General features: G+C 51.9%; 1 protein-coding gene and 1 long non-coding RNA gene across 6 annotated transcripts in view; one reads left to right on the top strand and one right to left on the bottom strand.

Annotated features, from left to right (window-relative positions):
- The window catches only part of NLRC3 (NLR family CARD domain containing 3), a 39,344-nt gene that overhangs the window by 12,793 nt on the left and 2,908 nt on the right, over positions 1-23,643 (top strand). For 4 of the 5 annotated variants that reach the window (XM_073015113.1, XM_037989918.2, XM_037989919.2 and 1 more), the window contains 15 exons: positions 71-1,820; positions 3,352-3,438; positions 7,768-7,851; positions 8,451-8,534; positions 11,076-11,159; positions 13,153-13,236; positions 15,169-15,252; positions 15,891-15,974; positions 16,424-16,507; positions 16,896-16,979; positions 17,427-17,510; positions 21,269-21,352; positions 22,083-22,166; positions 22,822-22,905; positions 23,317-23,400. In XM_073015113.1, coding sequence (XP_072871214.1) covers positions 71-1,820; positions 3,352-3,438; positions 7,768-7,851; positions 8,451-8,534; positions 11,076-11,159; positions 13,153-13,236; positions 15,169-15,252; positions 15,891-15,974; positions 16,424-16,507; positions 16,896-16,979; positions 17,427-17,510; positions 21,269-21,352; positions 22,083-22,166; positions 22,822-22,905; positions 23,317-23,400 — 2,929 coding nt within the window. The remainder of the gene's footprint in view (positions 1-70; positions 1,821-3,351; positions 3,439-7,767; positions 7,852-8,450; positions 8,535-11,075; positions 11,160-13,152; positions 13,237-15,168; positions 15,253-15,890; positions 15,975-16,423; positions 16,508-16,895; positions 16,980-17,426; positions 17,511-21,268; positions 21,353-22,082; positions 22,167-22,821; positions 22,906-23,316; positions 23,401-23,643) is intronic. The other variant, XM_073015115.1, reaches the window with a different exon arrangement.
- LOC103227537 (uncharacterized) lies at positions 7,871-23,397 on the bottom strand. The gene is made up of 3 exons (XR_495192.3): positions 22,928-23,397; positions 19,654-19,768; positions 7,871-8,045 (listed from the first exon to the last, which is right to left on the bottom strand). It is a non-coding gene; the product is annotated as an uncharacterized lncRNA (long non-coding RNA).

The following is a 23,643-nucleotide window of genomic DNA, read 5'->3' as shown; positions in this document are numbered from 1 at the left end:
TGGGGGATACCTGGGCTGTCTGTGCCCACTCTTCCCTTACCCGCCCTCCCCACTGGCCTCTGTCCGACAGATTCCATGATACAGAGGCACCGCAAGGCCCTTCTGAGCAAGGTGGGAGGTGGCCCGGAGCTGGCTGGACCCTGGCACAGGCTGGCCTCCCTCCTGCTGGTGGAGGGCCTGACGGACCTGCAGCTGAGGGAGCACGACTTCACACAGGTGGAGGCCACCCGTGGGGGTGGGCGCCCCGCCAGGACCGTTGCCCTAGACCGGCTCTTCCTGCCTCTCTCCCGGGTGTCTGTCCCACCCCGGGTCTCCATCACCATTGGGGTGGCCGGCATGGGCAAGACCACCCTGGTGAGGCACTTCGTCCGCCTCTGGGCCCATGGGCAGGTCGGCAAGGACTTCTCGCTGGTGCTGCCTCTGACCTTCCGAGATCTCAACACCCACGAGAAGCTGTGCGCCGACCGACTCATCTGCTCCGTCTTCCCGCACATCGGTGAGCCCAGCCTGGCGGTGGCAGTCCCAGCCAGGGCCCTCCTGATCCTGGACGGCTTGGATGAGTGCAGGACGCCTCTGGACTTCTCCAACACCGTGGCCTGCATGGACCCCAAGAAGGAGATCCCGGTGGACCACCTGATCACCAACATCATCCGCGGCAACCTCTTTCCAGAAGTTTCCATCTGGATCACTTCCCGTCCCAGTGCATCTGGCCAGATCCCGGGGGGCCTGGTGGACCGGATGACGGAGATCCGGGGCTTTAACGAGGAGGAGATCAAAGTGTGTTTGGAGCAGATGTTCCCCGAGGACCAGGCCCTCCTGGGCTGGGTGCTGAGCCAAGTACAGGCCGACAGGGCCCTGTACCTGATGTGCACCGTCCCAGCCTTCTGCAGGCTCATGGGGGTGGCACTAGGCCACCTGTGGCGCAGCAGGACGGGGCCCCAGGACGCAGAGCTGTGGCCCCCGAGGACCCTGTGCGAGCTCTACTCATGGTACTTTAGGATGGCCCTCAGCGGGGAGGGGCAGGAGAAGGGCAAGGCAAGCCCTCGCATTGAGCAGGTGGCCCATGGTGGCCGAAAGATGGTGGGGACATTGGGCCGGCTGGCCTTCCATGGGCTGCTCAAGAAGAAATATGTGTTTTACGAGCAAGACATGAAGGCGTTCGGTGTGGACCTCGCTCTGCTGCAGGGTGCCCTGTGCAGCTGCTTCCTGCAGCAGGAGGAGACGCTGGCATCGTCGGTGGCCTACTGCTTCACCCACCTGTCCCTGCAGGAGTTTGTGGCAGCCGCGTATTACTATGGTGCATCCAGGAGGGCCATCTTCGACCTCTTTACTGAGAGCGGCGTATCCTGGCCCAGGCTGGGTTTCCTCACGCATTTCAGGAGCGCAACCCAGCGGGCCATGCAGGCAGAGGACGGGAGGCTGGACGTGTTCCTACGCTTCCTCTCCGGCCTTTTGTCTCCGAGGGTCAATGCCCTCCTGGCTGGCTCCCTCCTGGCCCAAGGCGAACACCAGGCCCACCGGACCCAAGTGGCTGAGCTCCTGCAGGGCTGCCTGCGCCCCGATGCTGCAGTCTGTGCACGGGACATCAATGTCCTACACTGCCTGCACGAGCTGCAGCACACAGAGCTGGTCCGCAGCGTGGAGGAGGCCATGGAGACCGGGGCCCTGGCCAGGCTGACTGGTCCTCCACACCGTGCCGCCCTGGCCTACCTCCTGCAGGTGTCCGATGCTTGTGCCCAGGAGGCCAACCTGTCCCTGAGCCTCAGCCAGGGCGTCCTTCAGAGCCTGCTGCCCCAGCTGCTCTACTGCCGGAAGCTCAGGTGGGCACCAGAGCGGGGGTCAGGGGCTGCGGAAGGGGCAGAGCAGAGAGCAGAAGCCATCCCCTCCCCACTACTGAGCTTCTCCATCAGTCTTCTAGGGCTGCTGTAACAGAGGACCATGAACTTAGCGGCTTGAAACAACTGAAGTGTGTTTTCTCACCGTTCTAGAGGCTAGAAGTCTCAAATCAAGGTGCCAGGAGGGCCACGTGCTCTCTGAAACATATAGGAGAAGTTCCTCCCTGCCTCTCTAGCTTCTGGTGTTTGACGGCAACCCTTGGCTAAAGGCTGCATGACTCCAGTCTCTGCCCCATTGCCTGGCCATCTTCTCCCTGTGTCTGTCTCCACAATGTGCTGTCCTCTCTTTTTTTGAGATGGAGTCTTGCTCTGTCGCCCAGGCTGGAATACAGTGGCGTGATCTCGGCTCACTACAAACTCCGCCTGCTGGGTTTAAGCAATTATCCCGCCTCAGCCACCCCAGTAGCTGGGATTACAGGTGCCCACCATCATGCCTGGCTAATTTTTGTATTTTTAGTAAAGATGGGGTTTCACCATGTTGGCCAGGCTAGTCTTGAACTCCTGACCTCAGGTGATCTGCCCACCTCGGCCTCCCAAAGTGCTGGGATTACAGGCGTGAGCCACTGCTCCTGGACAGTGCTTTCTAGTCTTTTTTTTTTTTTTTTTTTTTGAGACGGAGTCTTTGCTCTGTCGCCCAGGCTGGAGTGCAGTGGCACGAACTCGGCTTACTACAAGCTCCGCCTCCCGGGTTTACGCCATTCTCCTGCCTCAGCCTCCCGAGTAGCTGGGACTACAGGCGCCCGCCACCTCGCCCGGCTAGTTTTTTGTATTTTTTAGTAGAGACGGGGTTTCACCGTGTTCGCCAGGATGGTCTCGATCTCCTGACCTTGTGATCCGCCCGTCTCGGCCTCCCAAAGTGCTGGGATTACAGGCGTGAGCCACCGCGCCCGGCCACTTTCTAGTCTTAAAAGGACACTGTCACATTGAATTACAGGCCCACCCCACTCCAGCATGACCCCACCTTAACAAAGTACATCCACAGTGACCCCATTTCCCAATAAAGCCACATACTTGGGGCACCGGGGGCTAGGACTTCGTATCTTTTGTGGGGACACAATTCACTTCATAAACCCTCAGAACCATCCAGTCTGACAGAAGCTGCCCCCCTGAATGCTCTCAGCCCACCCCCCACCCGCCGCTCTGGACCTTAGTGAGTAGGGAGGACAGGACACAGGCTGAGGGTCATCCAGGTGTCCCGCAGAGGCAGGCGGCGTGTGGGGTGGTGAGGACGACAGCCCGTAGAAGATGCCATTCTGCATAGGAACTGCAGGTCTCATGGGGACCGAGCCTCCTGTTCACTCTCATGGGAAAGGTTCGAGCACTGGGGCTGAGCACAGATCTCAGAGCTGCGGTGATGGCGCTGAATGGGATGGAGAGAGGCAGAGGCCCCAGACCAGGGCCCCCACCCTGCCAGTGGGCGGGTGGGACACTCACTGTCACTGCTCCCCTTGGCCAGGCTGGACACCAACCAGTTCCAGGACCCCGTGATGGAGCTGCTGGGCAGCGTGCTGAGTGGGAAGGACTGTCGCATTCAGAAGATCAGGTAATGCAGACCCAGGAGACCCCCAGGGTGCCCATGGTCTTGTGGGGTATGGAACCCTCTTCTCATCATCCTCTACTCAGCAGGCCAGTGGTGCTGCCACGGAGAGGTGTCTTTGGAGCATGTGGCTCCAGATGCAGCCTGCTTATTTCTGCCCAATTCCAGAAAGTGCCAGAGGCTCAGGTGCCTCATCAGTAGGAAGAGGGAGGTGACCTGGCCGAGGACTCGACACCGTTGTGCATGGGCAGGTGTTTCCACAGCACTACATGTGCTGACATAACACCAGGCACGATGTTCTCTAACCACCTCTCCAAGTTTGCTGTCCAACAGCATTCTAGGCACAGGATTGCATTTTTTCCCCACCGAGACAGAGTCTTGCTCTATTGCCCAGGCTGGAGTGCAGTGGCACGATCTTGGCTCACTGTAACCTCTAGCAGGTTCAAGCAATTCTCCAGCCCCAGCCTCCTGAGTAGCTGGGATTACAGGCACCCACCACCATGCCTGGCTAGTTTTTGTATTTTTAGTAGAGACAGGGTTTCACCATGTTGGCCAGGCTGGTCTCGAACTCCTGACCTCGTGATCCACCCGCCCCGGCCTTCCAAAGTGCTGGGATTACTGGCGTGAGCTACTGCACCCCGCCAATTGCATTTATAATTAAAATTTTAAATTTCAAATTTAATTTAATTAAAATTTAATTTCAAATTTATTTATAAATCAGTTTAAACAATTTTTAATTAAAACTGCATCTTGTGGCCGGGTGTGGTGTTTCACACCTGTAATTCCAGCAGTTTGGGAGGCCGAGGCGGGCGGATCACGAGGTCAGGAGATTGAGACCATCCTGGCTAACACGGTGAAACCTCGTCTCTACTAAAAATTAGCCGGGCGTGGTGGCGGGCGCCTATAGTCCCAGCTACTCAGGAAGCTGAGGCAGGAGAATGGCGTGAACCTGGGAGGTGGAGCTTGCAGTGAGCTGAGATCGCGCCACTGCACTCCAGCCTGGGCAACAGAGCGAGACTGTGTCTCAAAAAGCAAAACAAACAAAAAACCCTGCATCTTGTAATTAGACAAAAGTTCACATGCTGAATGTGAACTTATGAAATCTCTCCTGGAGTAACATTCCTGGATCTGAGAAACTACACACACCCAGGGTTTGTGGTTGAATCGATGTGATTGATCCTCTAAGGGTGGCTGTTGGAGACCTAGGGAGGTGAGTTTAGAGAAGAGAACCCCAGGGGAAATTTTTTTTTTTTTTTTTTTTTTTAGACAGAGTCTCACTCTGTTGCCCAGGCTGGAGTGCAGTGACACGATCTTGGCTCATTGCAAGCTCCACCTCTCAGGTTCAAGCCATTCTCCTGTCTCAGCCTCCCAAGTAGCTGGAACTACAGGCACCTACCACCACGCCCAGCTAATTTTTGTATTTTTAGTAGAGACAGAGTTTCACTATATTGGCCAAGCTGGTTTCAAACTCCTGACCTCAAGTGATCCATCCGCCTCAGCCTCCCAAAGTGCGGGGATTACAGGTGTGAGCCACCGCACCCAAGGGTAATTCTTCATTCTCATACAAGCCTCTGGGTTCTGAAATAATCTTTTTTGTTTTTTTTTTTCTTGAGACAGAGTCTTGCTCTGTCGCCCAGGCTGGAGTGCAGTGGTGCCATCTCGGCTCACTGCAAGCTCCGCCTCCCGGGTTCACACCATTCTCCTGCCTCAGTTTCCCGAGTAACTGCAACTACAGGTGCCCGCCACCTCGCCCAGTTATTTTTTTTGTGTTTTTAGTGGAGATGGGTTTTCACCGTGTTAGCCAGGATGGTCTCGATCTCCTGACCTCATGATCCACCCGCCTCGGCCTCCCAAAGTACTGGGATTACAGATGTGAGCCACCACGCCCGGCTGAAATAATCTTTATCTGAGTTAATGGCAATTTAGACTGATTCAGGAACAAAAATAAATCACTGGGGAGTGTGGTTAGAGGTGTAGGCTCTGTGTGAGTTTGAACAAGTCATTTCTGTGCCTAAAGAGGGTAAAAATGGAGTTAGAAGTGTATCTAGGCCAGGGGCGGTGGCTCACGCCTTTAATCCCAGCCTTTTGGGAGACTGAGGCTGGTGAATCACTTGAGGTCAGGAGTTCGAGACCAGCCTGGTCAAACTGGCAAAACTCTGTCTCTACTAAAAATACAAAAATTAGCAGGGCGTGGTAGTGGGTGTGTGTAATCCCTGCTACTCAGGAGGCTAAGGCAGGAGAATTGCTTGAGTCCGGGAGGCAGAGGTTGCAGTGAGCCAAGATCGCACCACTGCACTCCAGCCTGGGTGACAGAGCAAGACTCCGTCTCACAAAAAAAAAAAAAAAAAGAAGGAGAAAAGAAAAGAAAAAGAATGACAAATTCTCATTATTAATACTTTTTTTCCTTTGTGAGAGCCCCCAGCATTTTTAGCACATGACAAAATAGCCAAGTTTTAGTTTTGTTTAAGGAGGCTAGGTAGTGCTCAGAAATTATTCGGGGACCAGGCACAGTGGCTCTTTCCTATAATTCTAGCAATCTGGAAGGTGGGGGGATTCTCTGAGGCTAGGAGTTCAACACTAACCTGGGAAACATACGGCAAGATGCCATCTTTACTAAAAATAAAAATAAAAGTAAATTATTCTGAATGAAGTCAAAAATCTCTTCTCTGGCCACATGCTGTTCTTTACCTCTCTGTAGTTGATCCTCAGTGCCACATCTCTATTTCAACTATAAGTTAAATACAACTTATAAAATACCATAAAGTCCCGGGGGATGGAAGCACTTTAGAATTTGAGAACATTTATATAGAGGTGTCCTGGACAAATGCTGTGAATTGAATTGAAGTTCTCTGAAAAGGAATTTAGAGAAAAGAGACTTTATTCCAGTGAACAGTTTGCTTGAATATAGCTTGAAAAGTACGAGGCCGGGTACGGTGGCTCATGCCTGTAATTCCAGCACTTTGGGAGGCCAAGACAGGAGGATCGTTTGGGCCCAGGAGTTTGAAACCAGCCTGGGCAACATAGTAAAAACCTGTCTCTGCAAAAAATTAAAAAACTAGCCAGGTGTGGTAGCATGCACCTCTGGTCCCAGCTACTTGGGAGGCTGAAGTGGGAGGATTCTTGAGCTCGGGAGTTTGAGGTTACAGTGAGCCATGATCGTGCCACTGCACTCCAGCCTGGGTGACAGAATGAGATCCTGTCTGAAAAAAGAAAAAGAAGAGCACCAGCCTGGGGATTCTAACTGAACTACTATACCCCATGGGGCTGAATGCCTACAAACTGCAAAGAGCCTAGACAGCTACTATTTCTGCTACTGGAAACATGAAGCAACATTGAGTTGATCCTTCACCATATTCCCAGAACCATGCTCTCAAGGCAGATCAAGACGTGCTTTTTTTTTTTTTTTTTTTTTTAAATTTTAAAGCTAATTTTAAATAACTCTACTATTTGCCATTTTGCACTAGAAAAGAGGCTAGGATCAGTAGTGTGCCTAAATTCATTTGTACCAGTTCACGAGCTGATTGTTAAATTTTTCAGGAATTTTGCAAGCTGGAGGTGCTTGAACTTGGTGTTGGTGGGAGTATTTATACCATGGAAATTGGCAAATGCTACAAATCAGTTTGGTAGCATTTGTTTCTGCATTTGCTTTTTGTTTTGTTGTTGTTGTTTTGAGACATGGTCTCACTCTGTCGCTTAGGCTGGAGCGCAGTGATGTCATTGATCATGACTCATTGCAGCCTCTACCTCCTGGGCTAAATCCTCCCTCCTCAGCCTCCTAAGTAGCTTGGACTACAGGTGTGCCACCACATCTGGCTAATTTTTATGTTTTTTTTTGTAAAGACAAGATCTTCCTATGTTGCCCAGGCTGGTCTCAAACTCCTGGTTTCAAGTGATGCTCCCACCTTGGCCTCCCAAAGTGCTAGGATTGTATAAGCATGAGCCACCATGCACAGCCCAGTTTTTGAAATTTTGTTTTTCTGGGAGCCAGTTTACCAGCACACCACTGGCTGCCATTTGCATGTTAGGCTTCTGAGATTTCCATTTTCTTTGCTGTGCTGTTTGTGTAGAAGCTGTTGTGCTGGATTCTGGTTAAACTTTTTTCAGGGACCCTTTGCCATGGTGAGAGTCTGTCCTCCTACTCTGGCCCTATGCTGCCCAGGCTCAGGGGCTCTGCTGTACCTGGCATTCTGCTCCAGGGGTCACCTCATCTCCAGCTGTGTCCAGACCCTGATGATGTGGGGAGGCCTACAGGAATAATCATGGGCACGGTGTTGAGGAAGAGGCCATGAGATGTGCATGCCCAAAATAACCACTCCTCTCCCTTTCCTTGGGCAGCTTGGCAGAGAACCAGATCAGTAACAAAGGGGCCAAAGCTCTGGCCAGATCCCTCCTGGTCAACAGAAGTCTGACCTCTCTGGAGTAAGTAGGACAACCAAGGCCGAACTTTTGCCATTGGAACCAGAAGAGTTGTGAGGCACCTCATGAAGTCCCCTTCCCTCCTAGGAAATGACTGGGGTCTTACCTGTCTGTTCGTCCCTGATTCCCATGATTCAGCCCCTGGGTAGCATCTGGATATAACACCCATACTTCATTTGGAGTAGCTTCTAAGACTCCTGTGGGAATAAGACACAGGGAGGCCATACCTTAGCGCACATGCTTCCTGGTGGGACGGAAGGACAGCCGGGCAGAACCATGGCTCCTCAGTTGCTGGTCTCCAGCCAGGGACACACCAGATGTTTGGCCCTATATCTGGGGCCATCATTCTCATCTCTACATTTGGCCCAAGCCCACTAGTCCATCAGGTCCTGCTTTCTTTCCCCCAACAACTGGGACAGTCTTGGGGAAACTCCTTCCTTGTTCATATAAGGATCTCTGCCCCGGTTCCACCAAACATGAGATCCTAAGCCCTCATACATTCACTTAGAGGATCACGAATTTCAAGGTCAGTGCAGTTTGTTTCCCCTTCCCTCCCTGGGAGACAGATGAAGGAGGCGTCTCTTTCTCTCTTCCTCCTTCAGCCTCCGCGCTAACTCCATTGGACCACAAGGGGCCAAGGCGCTGGCAGATGCTCTGAAGATCAACCGCACCCTGACCTCTCTGAGGTGTGTGTCACCTGCTCCCTGTATTGTGACCCCAAGAGAGGGCCCAGAAAACCCTCTCCTCAGGCACTAACTATGAGAATGGGAGGTGATTCACGAAGGCAGGCATGGGGCCGGGTGTAGTGGCTCACACCTGTAATCCCAACCCTTTGGGAGGCTGAGACAGGTGGATTGCTTGAGGTCAGGAGTTTGACAGCAGCCTGGCCAACGTGGCAAAACACCATCTCTACTAAAATACAAAAATTAGCTGGCGTGTTGGCAGGTGCCTGTAATCCCAGCAACTTGGGAGGCTAAGGTAGGAGAATCGCTTGAGCCTGGGAAGCAGAGGTTGCAGTAAGCCAGGATCGCGCCACTACACTCCAGCCTGTGTGACTGACAGAGTGAAACTCCGTCTCAAAACAAGCAAACAAAGATGGCAGGCATGGGATACTGGCTTCCATCCCACTGGGTTCTGGGGATCTTGTGCCCTAAACAAGTTTCCAGGCTCCAGCTCTTCCCTAGACTTTGAGCTTGTGTGTGTGGCCCAAGCAGGGGCAGATGTGTGATGTGGTTTGTTATGTCTCTCTCTCTTTTTCTTTTGAAACAGAGTCTTTCTTTGTCATCCAGGCTTGAGTGCAGTGGCGCGATCTTGGCTCGCTGCAACCTCTGCCTCCCAAGTTTAAGCGATTCTCCTGCCTCAGCCTTCCAAGTATCTGGGATTATAAGCGCCTGCCACCAAGCCCGGTTAATTTTTTTGTATTTTCAGTAGAGACGAGGTTTCACCATGTTGGCCAGGCTGGTCTTGAGCTCCTGCACTCAAGCCATCTGCCTGCCTTGGCCTCCCAAAGTGCTGGGATTACAGGCATGAGTCACTGAGCCCAGCCCGTTGTATCTCTTTTAAGAGCCTGTGGTTGTATCTATCATTAGTTGAGTGGGTACCGCTTTTCTGTTCTGTGTTTTCATTTATTTATTTATTTTTATTAGGGTGAAATTCATGTACCATAAAATTGACTGTTTTAGGCGGGTCCCAGAGGCTGACGCCTGTAATCCCAGCACTTTGGGAGGCCAAAGCGGGTGGATCACTTGAGGTTGGGAGTTCGAGACCAGCCTGGCCAACATGGTAAAACCTCATCTCTACTAAAAAAAAAAAAAAAAAAAAAAAAAAAAAAAAAGTTCAAAAAGTTAGCCGGGCATGGTGGCAGGTGCCTGTGGTCCTAGCTACTCAGGAGGCTGAGGTTGAGTTGAGCCTGGGAGGCGGATCGTGCCACTGCACTCCAGCCTGGGTTAGATGGAGTGAGACTCCATCTAAAAACACCTGACTGTTTTCAAGTGTACAGTTCAGTGACATTTAGCACATTCACAATGTTGTGCCACCATCACATCTGTCCAGTTCAGAATATTTTCATCACCCCGAAGGAGATCGCATACCCACAAGCAGTCACTTCCCATTCTCCCCTTTCCCCAGCCCCTTGCAATCACCAATCTGCTTCCCATTTCTAAGGATTTACCTATACTGGACATTTCATGTAAATAGATTTATATAGTCCAGCCTTTGGTGGCCGGCTTTCTTCATTGAGCATGATGTTTTTAAGCTTCTTCTGTGTGGTACCATGTGTCAATGCTTCCTTCCATTTTATTTTAACTTTTTTTTTCTTTTTTCTTTTTTTTTTTTTTTTAAGACAGAGTCTCACTCTGTCACCCAGCCTGGAGTGCAGTGGCATGTTCTTAGCTCACTGCAACCTCTGCCTCCTGGGTTCAAGCGTGTCTCCTGTCTCAGTCTCCTGAGTAACTGGGATTACAGGCATGTGCTACCACACCCAGCTAATTTTTGTATTTTTAGTAGAGATGGGGTTTCACCATGTTGGCCAGGCTGGTCTCGAACTGCTGACCTCAAGTGATCCACCCACCTTGGTATCCCAAAGTGCTGGGATTACAGGTGTGAGCCACTGCACCCAGCCTCTTCCCTCCATTTTAAGGCTGAATCATATTCTGTGGGATGGACAGACCATGATGTGTTGATCCATTCACCCAATGACGGCCATTTGGGTTGTCTCCACCTTTTGGTTATATGAATAACGCTGCTGTGAAAACTGGTGAATAAGACTTTCGGTGCCTGTTTTCAATTCTTTTGAGTATATACCTAGGAATGGAATTGCTGAGTCACATGGTCAACCCATGTTTAACCTTTTAAGGACCTGCCAGACCATGTTCCACAGAGAGCGGACCTTTTTGCATTCCCATCAGCAGTGTTGCAGTTTCTCCATATTCTCACCAACACTTGGATCCTGTGTCTTTCAGCTGTAATGAGGATGATTGATGACCCTGTTGTGGTTATTCAGAGAGCTTGTTCCCAGCTGGCAGGCAAATGCTTAGCAACCCAAAGAAAAACCTAAGCTCCAGGCAGTGGTGCAAAGGGTCGACTGCTCTCCCTGCATGGTGGGCAGTGAGGGCACAGAGTGGTCAGAACCCCTTGCTCCATAGAGGTGCCCCCACTGCAGAGACGGTTCAGGCCACTGGGTTCCAGCTTCTGTTCCATCAGTGATGCGCCTCTTCTTGTCTCTGCAGCCTCCAAGGCAACACCGTCAGGGATGATGGGGCCAGGTCCATGGCTGAGGCCTTAGCCTCCAACCGGACCCTTTCCGTGCTGCAGTGAGTGGACACGTCTCCTCTCTCCTCTCCTCTCCCCTCCTTCTCTCCCTTCTCCCTCCTACTCCAAGGGCCTCTCTGCCTATTACCCGCTAGGAAGAATGAATGGGGCTAGGACCTGAGGCCTTCTGACACATCTGGATGGCCTCTGGAAAACCTGATGCCCACTGCTTTTCAAGAGAGCAGGTGTTGGGGAAATAATTAAAAATGAAACCTCCAGACTGCGTGCAGGGACTCATGCCTGTAATCCCAGTACTTTAGGAGGCCAAGGCAGGCAGATCACTTGAGGTCAGGAGTTTGAGATCAGCCAGGCCAAACTAGTGAAACACCGTCTCTATTTAAAAAATGAAAATAAAAATAAAAATAAATAACTAGGCGAGGTGGTGCAAGGCTGTAGTCCCAGCTACTTGGGAGGCTAAGTTGAGAGAATCGCTTGAACCCAGGAGGCAGAGCTGAGACTGTGCCACTGCACTCCAGCCTGGGCGACAGCAAGACTCTGTCTCAAAAAATAAAATTAAAATATAAAATATAAAATAAAATACCTCCTACCAACCCACAAATGTAGGAAAGAATACAACAATTAGTGGATAAACATTAAAGTGACTGTACAGTGCATCAGGGCAACCCACCAATGAGAGTGTAAAGACAGAAAGCTCGCTTTTCTAGAGCCAAGCAGATGTCCTCAGGCAAGAGGGTCAGGCAGCACCATTTGCCGTTTATCCTAAATACACCGGATAATTGGAGTGGCCATTTGTGGTCCCTAATTGCCTTTATCCAAAGGAAAAGTAAAGCTTCTTTTATCTTTTTGACATGCAGGTACTTTGGAGCTTCAAGCCAGATGCCTAGCCTAATTCTCACGTAGGCAGGGAAAGAGGGATTCTATCTTCCTTAATGTTTACATTTCAAAGAGATGGCTCCAAACCCTTATAAAAGACATTCCCAGGCTGTGAAACTGGCCAGAGGCTGATTTTGCTTTTAAAAAGATTTACATACATCTTAAAGGGACAGAGGTAGCATGTGCAACCTCAAGTTTTTCTCAGGAAATGCTCTAAGAAAATGGGGGTGGTGCGGAGTCTCTTTCCTTTTTGGAACCAGGGAAAATTACATTTTTTAAGATTTGTATTTAGCCTCACACAGGAGGGGTCCTGTCTGTCTGTCCTTGTAGGATGAGGACAGGGTTTCTCCTGTGCTGTCTCCCTCCACCAGATTTAGTACAAGAGGAAGTAGCTTTTTCAGAAGAGGAACCTAAGCCAGGGTGTCCCTAGGGAGGTTTCTTTTTTTTTTCTTTTTTTCTTTTTTTTTTTCTTTCTTTCTTTTTTTTTTTTTTTTTTTTTTTTTTTGAGACGGAGTCTCCCTCTATTGCCGGCTGGAGTGCTGGCAATAGAGGTGAATCTCGTCTCACTGCAACCTCTGCCTCCCTGGTTCAAGTGATTCTCCTGCCTCAGCCTCCCAAGTTGCTGGCACTACAGGTGCACGCCATCACGCCCCACTAATTTTTGTATTTTTAGTAGAGACGGAGTTTCACCATGTTGGCCAAGATAGTCTCGATCTGTTGACCTCGTGATCCGCCCACCTTGGCCTCCCAAAGTGCTGGGATTACAGGTGTGAGCCACTGTACCCGGCCCCTAGGGAGGTTTCTTGGGGTGGGAGGCAGCCTGCTGGTCTAGATGGGAGGCAGACTGGCGGGTGAGGCACCAGAGAGACTTGTCCATGGAGTTCCCCACTTGGGAGGTTGTTGGGCATTATCAGCTGATAATCTGATCTCTGCTTTCTACCCCTTGCAAGGGAGGTTCAGCTGTTCTGACCCCTTACTCTCCCTCATCATAATGTCGGTCCATTATCACTTAGGCAATAATCCAAAGACCTATCTGGAGAACCCCCTCCCCGCCTGCTCCAGTAAATGAAGAGGGCACACTAGTTGTCCCTGACCTTGAACGTTGGTCTGGGAATGACTGTGACCAGCCTTTCTAAAGGACCCCTCTCTTTTCTCCCACAGCCTGCAGAAGAACAGCATCGGGCCCATGGGAGCCCAGCGGATGGCAGATGCCTTGAAGCAGAACAGGAGTCTGAAAGAGCTCATGTGAGATATATGAAAGGCCCACACTAGTATCCTCAGTCCAACACAATGCCCAACCCAGCACAAATATTTGTGAGCCTGAGGATGGATGGATGAATGGATGGATGGATGGATGGATGGGTGAATAGATGGATGAATGGGTGGATGGATGGATGGGTGGGTAGGTGGAAGGGTGGCTGGGTAAATGGATGGATGGATGGATGGATGGATGGATGGATGAATGGGTGAATGAATGGGTGAATGAATGGATACACTGATGAGTGGATGGATGGATGGATAAGTGGACTGACAGATGAGTGAGTGGATAGATGGATGGATGGTTAAATGGGTGTACGGGTGGGTGGATGGATGGATGGGTGGGTAGGGGTGGATGGGTAGGTAGGTAGATGGATGGATGGATGGATGGGTGAACGGGTGAATGAATCGATAAATGAATGAGTGGATGGATGGATGAGTGGATTGATGGACAGGCGAATGGATGGATGGATGGTTGAATGAATGAGTGGATGAATGGCTGAGTGGATGGGTGGATGGATGGATGGATGAGTGGATGGATGGGTGGATGAGTGCATGGATAAATGAATTGATGGGTGAGTGGACTGAGGGATGGGTGAATGGATGGATGGGTGGATGGATGGCTGGGTGGGTGGGTGGGTGGATGGATAGATGGGTGGGTGGATGGATGTGTGGGGGGTGGATGAATGAATGGATAAATGGATGAGTGGATGAATGGATGGATGGATGGTTGAGTGGATTGATGGATTGATTGATGGATGGATGGATGGATGGTTGAATGAATGAGTGAATGGATGGATGGATAGATGGATGGTTGAATGAATGGATGGATGGTTGAATGAAGGGATGGACGGTTGAATAAATGGATGGATGGATGGATGAGTAGATAGATGGATGGATGGATGGATGGGCGGATGACTGGATGAAAGGATGAATTGATGGGCAGTTTGGTGGATGGGTGAATGGATGGATGGATGGTTGAATAAATGAGTGGATGAATGGGTGAGTGGGTAGATGGAGGGATGGATGGATGGGTGGGTATGTGGATGAATGGGTAGATGAGTAGATAAATGGATGGTTGAATGGGTGAATAGGTAGGTGGATGGGTGGGTAGAGATGGATGGGTAGATAGGTGGATGGGTACATGAATGGATGGATGGGTGAATGGGTGAGTGGATAGATAAATGGGTAAGTGGATAAATGGACAGGTCAGTGGATAGATGGATGGTTGAATGAATGAGTGGATGAATGGGTGAGTGGATAGATGGATAGATGGATGGATGAATAGACAAATGGATGGATGGGTGGATGAGTGGATGGACAGATGAAATGATAGGTGAGCGGACTGATGGGTGGGTGGATGGATGAGTGGACAGATGAATGGGTAAGTGGGCAGGTGGGTAGGTAGATGGATGGATGAATGACTGGATGGATGGATTTATGAATGAGTGGGTGGGTAAGTAGATAAATTGATGGGTGAGTGGATGGATAGACTGATGGATGTGTGGGTGCTGGTTAGCTGACTTTGGACTCCAAAAGCACTAACTGAGGAGAATGGAGACTCCCAGGACTGGGTGAACCCCAACCTTCTCGGGCTCACATTTACTATCTTCCCACCTGGCAGAAGAAAACATTTCCTGACCATCTTCACAAAACCCCCTAAAATACTTATCACTGAAGGGTTGACTCTTCTTGCCAGGGAGTCATGAGGGACTTTGCTATCCTGATTTCTTACAGGCAACAGGTGGTCACATGCAGAGACTACAGTCAACAGGCCTCAGGCAGAACAAACTGTGCACTGGCCATCCTTGAGACAACAGAGCCAGCCCTCCCATGAGGGCTTCCCTGACCCTGATCCCTCCGCCCAGCCCTGCCCGGCAACTCCCGGAGGCTGGCTCATCCATATCCCTTCTCTTGCAGGCTCTCCAGTAATAGTATTGGTGATGGAGGTTCCAAGGCCCTGGCCGAGGCTCTGAAGGTGAACCAGGGCCTGGAGAGCCTGGAGTGAGTCCATCTGACCCCTGCCAGGGTGACGAGTCCCCCTGCGTTCTCTTTCCAGTAGATGGTGGGCTGGCAGTCCTGAAATATGGCTGTCCCCCAGGGCCATTTCCCTGCCAACATCAACCCTGGGTACACACTGCCCTCAGTGCCCCCTGCCCCACTAGCTCCATTTCCCTAGACAGTGGGGGCTGGGGTGGAGTCTGGAGTGTTTGGAATGATGAGCTCCAAGTGTCCTTGAGAAGCCAGCATGGGTGGCTAGAGAGGGAGTCAGCTGTAGCAGCTTTGGTGGCGGCAGGAGAGCTCAGCGCTGCAGCTACACTTGCGCAGCCTGCTGCACCACTCCCTCTGGGGGCTGCAGACCCAACACACCCTGCTCTGAGGCTGTCTGGGGACACCCACATCAAGGCAGGGTCTAAATTTGGGGGTTTGTTGCGCTAAACCCACCTGCCCTCACCTGGCAGGGACTAGGTGAGGGGATGGGCAAGGAAAGAGAGATGAGGAGAGGAGCAGTGTGGCTGCCACTGTCCCTGGAGCCCCTAACTCCCTGTTGAACCCAGTGCCTGCTGTCCCAGACTGGACAGTGCAGCTCCCTCTGGGTCCTGCGACAGCCACACCCAGGGTGCCTCCTTCTCTGTCCGCAGTCTGCAGAGCAATTCCATCAGTGACGCAGGAGTGGCAGCACTGATGGGGGCCCTCTGCACCAACCAGACCCTCCTCAGCCTCAGGTAAGTCCCGGCCACCGTCTCCAAACATGGCGTTTCTTTGACCGGGCACCTGTCTGCAGGGACTTGGCACTGGGAAGCCTGTCTCAGGGATATCTATTGCTGGGGAAGCCTTCCTGGCAGCCTGGCCCTCTTCCTGATTTCTTGGGGTGCAGGGGACAGCTGCTGCTCCCTTCCCAGATGCACGCTGAGCCACCTGTCCCCTCGCACCTCTGGGGCCCTGTCATCCTATCCTCTCCCTGGACTGTGGATGGTCCTAAAGCGGGGGCGCCTGGCTGGCCCAGCACTGGCTCGCTGGCATTGGCTCCTTCACACCTCAGCCCAGACTGTGCAGAACCCTAGGTCCCCTGCCTACAGTTTCTTGGGCTTCCAGAAGCCTAAACATCTGGGCTTGGCTCTGCCAGATGCCTCATCTGCCCGGTCAGAAGCTCAGGTCTTCCCTTTTTTTTCAGCCTTAGAGAAAACTCCATCAGTCCCGAGGGAGGCCAGGCCATCGCTCATGCCCTCTGCACCAATAGCACCCTGAAGAACCTGGAGTACGTGGTGGGGGCCTGTGACTCCACAGGCTGTTCATGCCATGACCACACCCACACCAAGCCTGGGCTGACGGGCACCCTCGCTGCATCACAGGGTTGGAGAAGGAGCTGGCTGGGGAGGGTGCAGCCAGGTTACCTGGCATCAGGTGGCAAGTCCCCCACTCTCATAGTGTAAATTGCATGAGGGTGAGGCTGGTATGACATCATCTGCCTCACCTGGTGGGGATGGATGAGGATGCGATCATGCCATTGGGCAGCGTATCCCCAGGAAGCTCCCCCACGTCCTGGCTGTGTGACCTGGCATTGAGCCCTGGAATCCCTGGTGACCAAGGACCGGAGGCTTCACAGCCAGGCCCCCGCTCACTTGCTCCTGTTCCCTTTCTCCTAGCCTGACAGCCAACCTCCTCCACGACCAGGGTGCCCAGGCCATCGCAGTGGCAGTGAGAGAAAACCGCACCCTCACCTCCCTTCAGTGAGTCTGCAGCTCTCCACCCTGCCCTGTCCCCCTTCTGCAGAGCTGCTGGGCTCCACCCAAACCAATGATATACAGGCCAAGCCTGGTGTGGGGACACCCCTTGCAAAGGTCTCAGGGGCTGCCCAGGCTAGACTGCTGCCAGCAGACTGTGCCCCATCCTGTGCTCTCCTGACCCACAGACAGACATGTGTTAAGAGGTGGTCACAGCTGGGCCTCCAGGCGCCCATGCTTCATTTGGAGGCGTCTTTCCTTGCTTATTCCCCAGCCCTCTGGCCACGGTTCACCAGGGAGTACACGTGACCCTCTGAGAACTAAGCCTGGGCAGGGGTTGCAGGAATTCTCCTGCCACATCCTGCAGGGATTCCACCCCCTGCCATCAGAGCCTCCTTGGCTCTGTCCCAGGGCCACATAGTCACATAGTCACATGTGTCTGTGTCTGCCCAGCCTGCAGTGGAATTTCATCCAGGCCGGCGCTGCCCAGGCCCTGGGACAAGCACTACAGCTCAACAGGAGCCTCACCAGCTTAGAGTAAGTTGGCCTGCCCAGGGGCTGCAGGGTGGGGGCTGTCGGGGACAGGTGAACCTGCTGGTACCCACCAGGGAGAGGCTCAATCCAGTGACCCTTGGCACACAGCCTCCTCTTCCCTAAGGCCAGTGGGCACGTTTCAGTCCTTGTCTGCCTTTTAAATATATTGGACGGGTGCGTTGGCTCACGTCTGTAATCCCAGCACTTTGAGAGGCTGAGGCATGTGGATCATCTGAGGTGTCGGGAGTTTAAGGCAAGCCTGGCCAACATGAGGAAACCCCATCTCTACTATAAATACAAAAATTAGTCAGGCATGGTGGCACATGCCTGTAATCCCAGCTACTTGGGAGGCCGAGGCAGGAGAAACGCTTGAATTTGGGAGGCACAGGTTGCAGTGAGCAGAGATCACGTCACTGCACTGCAGCCTGGGTGGCAGAGCAAGACTCTGTCTCAAAATATATATATATACACACACACACACATATATACACACATATACGTACACACATATATATATATACACACACACACACATATACATATGACAGCTTTATTGAGATATAATCTTCACGCCAGAAGATCTGCCCGCTTAGTATACAGTTCACTGGTTTCTAGTGTATTCAGTGATGCAACCATCACAATCAATTTTACAACATTTCTATCACCCCAAAACGAACCACTGTCCCCGTTAGCACTCACTACCCATTCTCCCTTTCCCCCAACCCTGGCAACCACTAATCTACCGTCTCCATGATCTTCCTACCCTGGACACTGCATATAAATGGAATTGTGCGACATGGCCAAAAATGGAATCATACGACACATGGCCTTTTGCCGCTGGCGTCTTTCATTTGGTGTCAGATTTTCAAGGTTCATCCACATTGTAGCCTGTCTCAGTACATAGTTCCTTTGTAAGGTTGAATGATATCCATTGTATGAGTATACAGGTTTTATTTCTCCATTTATCAGCTGATGGACATTGGGTTGTTCCTATTTGGCTGTTAGGAACGGCGCTGCTGTGGACCTTTGTGCACAGTTTCCGTGTGGACGTGAGCTTTCCTTCTCCTGGGTGGATATACCTGGGAGTGGAGTCTCTGGGGCGTGAGGGAACTCTAGGTTTAACCCTTGGAGCCTCATCGGTCTTTCTCCTTGACCATTTCTTCTCCTTCAGCTTCCAGGATGTCCCCTCTAGCTGGGCCTTGTCCTCTTTTCTTCTGTTTGGCTCTTCAGCGCAGGGCTCCTCAGGGATCTGTCCCATGTCATCTTCCCTTGCCTGGCACCTCTTTTCCTGGAGCTCTTCTTTCCCTGGGCTCCAGTGATCTTTAAAGTCCTAACGACTCCCATGTCCATGTCCCAGGCCTCTCTCCTGAGCCCCAGACTGGCACGTCCACACTCCCTCTGCACCCCCCCTCAGGGTCTTGCTGGGGTGCGGGGTCCCTGCATTCTCTCTCCCAAAAACCTGCTTCTTGGTTCCCCATCTTGTGAATGGAACCAACTGTGCAAGCTAGAAACAAGGACTTCACTCTCACCTCCCACTTCCTTTTCTATAATTTTTGTTTTACTTTATTTTTGAGATGGAGTCTCACTCTGTTGCCCAGGCTGGAGTGCAGAGGCATGATCTCAGCTCACTGCAACCTCTGCCTCCTGGGTCCAAGCGATTCTCCTGCCTTAGCCTCCCGAGTAGCTGGGACTACAGGTGTCCAACACCACGCCTGGCGTTTTTTTGTTTTTTTGTTTTTTTGTTTTTTTAAATAGAGACAGGGTTTCACTATGTTGGTCAGGCTGGTCTCGAACTCCCGACCTTTAAGTGATCCTTCCACCTTGGCCTCCCAAAGTGCTGGGATTACAGGCATGAACCACCACATCCAGCATGTAACTTATTTTTTAAAATAATATTTACAATTTTTTTTTAAGAGATGGGGCCTCACTATGTTGCCCAGGCTGATCTTGAACTCCTGGGCTCAAGCGATCCTCCCACCTTGGCCTCCCAAAGTCCTAGGATTACAGGTGTGAGCCACTGTGCCTGCCCACCTCCTGCTTCCTATTCACTGTCAAGTCCTGTTGGGTCAGTCCCCTCTGTGTCCCTGCCACCCACTCGATTCCCTTTGCGTCCACTGCCCCCACCCAGGCCGTCGGCACCACTCACCTCCATCCCTGTGGCAGCCTCCACCTCAGTCCATCCTCTCACACTGCTGGCTAGAGACCTTTCCAAAGCAGCTCTGTTCCATCTTTGGTGCCATCCTTGAATGGCTGCTCAGGGCCTGCAAAGTAAAGTACACACAGCCCCTCAGGGTGGCTTCTGGGGCCCCTAAAATCTGCTTCATTTGTCCCTCCCTGGAGTCATTTCTCACTTCCCCAGGAACTCAATTCATTTGGGTTCCTTAGCTGAGCCAGGCACACTCCCCACTTTGGGTTTGGGTTTTGACTTGTTTCTTCTGGGGAGCCTTCTGCGGACACCCTGGGGTGGGAGACACTGCTTGCTTTTCCCTGCAGCCTGCACTTGGCCTGTTGTACCTGTTCATTTAATCATGTCTTCCCACCTGAGCTTCGAGAAGGGGACTCAGGTCCACTGCCTTATACAACCCCTAGCACAGGAGACGCACTGAAATGTTGTCTTTTTTATTTTATTTTAATTTTTTGAGACGGAGTCTAACTCTGTCGCCCAGGCTGGAGTGCAGTGACACGATCTCGGCTCACTGCAACCTCTGCCTCCTGGGTTCAAGTGATTCTCCTGCCTCAGCTTCCCCAGTAGCTGGGACTACAGATGCCCTCCACCACTCCCGGCTAATTTGTGTATTTTTAGTAGAGACGGGGTTCTACCATGTTGGCCAGGCTGATCTCGAACTCCTGACCTCAAGTGATCCACCCATATCAGCCTCCCAAAGTGCTGGGATTAAAGGCAGGAGCCACGTGCCCGGCCACACTCAAATGTCTATTAAAATAATGAACGCAAACATAATGAACGCCTTGAATGTATCAATGTGCACCTGAGCTAAACTCAGTCACTCATTGCACCAGGGCCTGCTAGTTCCCTCCAATTTAGAAGGGGGAAAAATGACACAAAACCCTAATTAGCAAGAATGGCCAAGGAGGTCGGGCATGGTGGCTCCTGCCTATAATGCCAGCAATTTGGGATGCCAAGGTGGGAAGACCGCTTGAGCCCAGGAGTTCAGGACCAGCCTGGGCAACATAGTGAGACCCCATCTCTACAGAAGAATAAAAATATTAGCCAGGCATGGTGGCATGTGCCTGTAGTTCCAGTCTCTATTTAAGTATTTTAGTCTCCTTGGGAGGCTGAGGTAGGAGGATCGCTTGAGCCTGGGAGGTTGAGGCTGCAGTGAGCTGTGATATCACCACTGCATTCCAGCCTGGGTGGCAGAGTGAGACCCTGTCTCAAGAGAAAAGAAGACAAACAAGAATGGCTCAGGGATTCAGGGCTTTAAGTTCATTTTCTGGTTGGCTGTGAAATGCAACCCTTTTTGGGTCCCAAGCCCCTACTGACAGTCACTCTATGTGTCCCATTTCCTGCTTGCCTCTGGCGATTCAGACTCATGCAGGCCCCCAGACCCTTCTGTGTGCTTAGTATGAGGCAGCGGGCTGCAGGGCCTGTAGAAGAAGGGCAGTTATCCCCAGGCAAACCCTGGGAGTCTATGTCTATGGTGTGTGTAGTCAGTTAAACCTGGCAGGTCCAAGCGTGGCAGGGCCTTGCTAGAATGCTCCGTGTGCCCCATGCACCCAAAGGGGTCACACTCTGTGTCCAGTTTACAGGAGAACGCCATCGGGGATGACGGAGCGTGTGCGGTGGCCCATGCGCTGAAGGTCAACACAGCCCTCACTGCTCTCTAGTAAGTCCTAGATGTGCGCAGCAGTCAGGTAGCCGGCCCCTTCACCATCCTTTCATGTTAGAGGATTTTTTTTTTCCTCTCAAGACAAGACTCTTGCCCTGCCGCCCAGGCTGGAGTGTAGTGGCGCAATCTCAGCTAACTGTAACCTCCACCTCCTGGGTTCAAGTGATTCTCGAGCCTCAGCCTCCCAAGTAGTTGGGATTACAGGCGTGCGCCACCACACCCAGCCTAATTTTTGTATTATCAGTAGAGACGGGGTTTCACCATGTTGGCCAGGCTGGTCTTAAAATCCTGACTTTAGGTGATCTGCCCACCTCAGCCTCCCAAAATGCTGGGATTACAGGTATGCGCCCACACACCTGACCTAGACGTTATTTTTGTTTACAAGTCAAGGAAGGTGTATTTGATTTTCCTAGTATTATTATAGGAAATATTACATTAGCAACTGGGGGCTCAAACACCTAGATAGTAGTAATGAGGAGGTGCAAGGAGCGTTCTCCCCGAGCCCTTCCAGGGATAGCCTCTATTTCTTGTATCCTTAGCATCCAGATTTCTGTCTTAGGCAACAGTGTAGATAGGAGATGGAGTGCCTAGACACAGCGCTGGCCAACCATTCTCAGTGCTGTTTCTCCACTTTCCACCCTGAATCAAGGGGTAGTGAAAGGGAACGGAGTGTGTGGAGGGAGGTGAGCCCAGCCGGCCCACATTGACGGCACCCTCCCCACCCCAGTCTCCAGGTGGCCTCCATTGGTGCTCCGGGTGCTCAGGTGCTAGGGGAAGCCTTGGCTGTGAACAGAACCTTGGAGATTCTTGAGTAAGTATTCCAGTCTCCAGCTATGGTCTTCAGCCCCCCCAAAAAACAATGAATCCTTAATGAATAGATATGGGGACAAAGTTTACAGGTAACTCACAAATCATCCTAGTGATCTTCATTTCGGCACAAGTGTACCAGCTTCCCAGCCCCACTTCATGCCTTTTCCTGGGAGTCGCTATCATTTGCCCTCCTCTCCGGGTTGGCCTTGCCAGGCTGAACACATCTAGAGGCCCAGTTTACGGGTCCCGGGGTGGCTGATCTTGTTCTCTGGGCAGATCCAAAGTCCTGGGGTGAGGCTACAGCTCTGAGGCTCAGGCATGTCCTCAGAATTCCTGCCCTTGCTGGGGGCACTGGGGACCTGCCCGGATGGAGGGCTGCCTCTCTTATCTCAGCCCTGCTTTTCTGTTTGGAGTGGAAGAGGAGGAAGGCTCCAACAACCCACCTGGCTGGGCCAGCCATGCCCCTTCCTGTGTGCCCTGCTTCCCACAGCCAGCTCTGCCCTGCTGCCCTGGAGTGAGGAAGGCAGAGTCCTGGTCTCCTGTGACTGCTGAAGTCCTTGTTTCCTCTACCAAGTAGCCCCAAGCCCACCTGCAGAGGGGTCAGGATCACCTCTCATCCTGTACCCATGCCTTAGGCTTCCTGTCTTTCCCCACAGCTTAAGAGGAAATGCCATCGGGGTGTCTGGAGCCAAAGCCCTGGCAAATGCTCTGAAGGTAAACTCAAGTCTCCGGAGACTCAAGTAAGTGGCTGGAGGGCCTTACCTGCATCCTGGAGCAGCAGAGTTCTCTGCTGTGTCCTCCTCGATGGGATAAAATGCTTCTGATTTCCTCTGCAGCTACTTCCTCCTGAATATAATCAGACTTATTATAGTCCACATTCCACTGCAGCTGGGTTTGTTGAGTCTGCTTAGCTTCAGTCAGAAGTCACTCACATCTGCATTTATGGTCTTACATCCTCCATCGCACTTGGGTGGGACAATCTGGCCACTTGTAGACACCTGTCTCCAGGGTCAACTCCCACCTGGCGTTGCCATGGCACTTGTCGATACATCTGCCTGGGTTACTGCCCCCAGACAATGCAGTGTTGCTTCCCCGGGTGTTTCCTTCTGCCCTGATGGCTCACCGTGTGTCTCCATCTCTTCTCCACTTAGTCTTCAAGAGAATTCCCTGGGGATGGGCGGGGCGATATGCGTTGCCACGGCACTGTCTGGAAACCACAGGCTCCAGCATATCAAGTGAGTGCACCTGCCCTTCCTGCTCGCCCTTAGAACTGCTTCCAGGTCACGCATTGCCTTTTGCTCAGTTCTGAGAGTCAGCTGACCCCCAGGCCCCTCAGCAGCCCTACAGGGAAACCTGGTCTAAGGGGGGCTACCCTGAGCCTTGTCCATGTAGCGAGGGGATCCTAGAAGCACAAAGGCTTTGCATGGGGTCCTGCATTTTCTATCTTACGACCTGCTCTACTAAAGAGAACCTGCAGG

This window comes from Chlorocebus sabaeus, chromosome 5 (assembly GCF_047675955.1).
Source record: "Chlorocebus sabaeus isolate Y175 chromosome 5, mChlSab1.0.hap1, whole genome shotgun sequence".
NCBI lineage: Eukaryota > Metazoa > Chordata > Mammalia > Primates > Cercopithecidae > Chlorocebus > Chlorocebus sabaeus.
The sequence above is the reverse complement of the archived record's forward strand: the minus strand, read 5'-3'. Positions and strand labels throughout refer to the sequence as shown.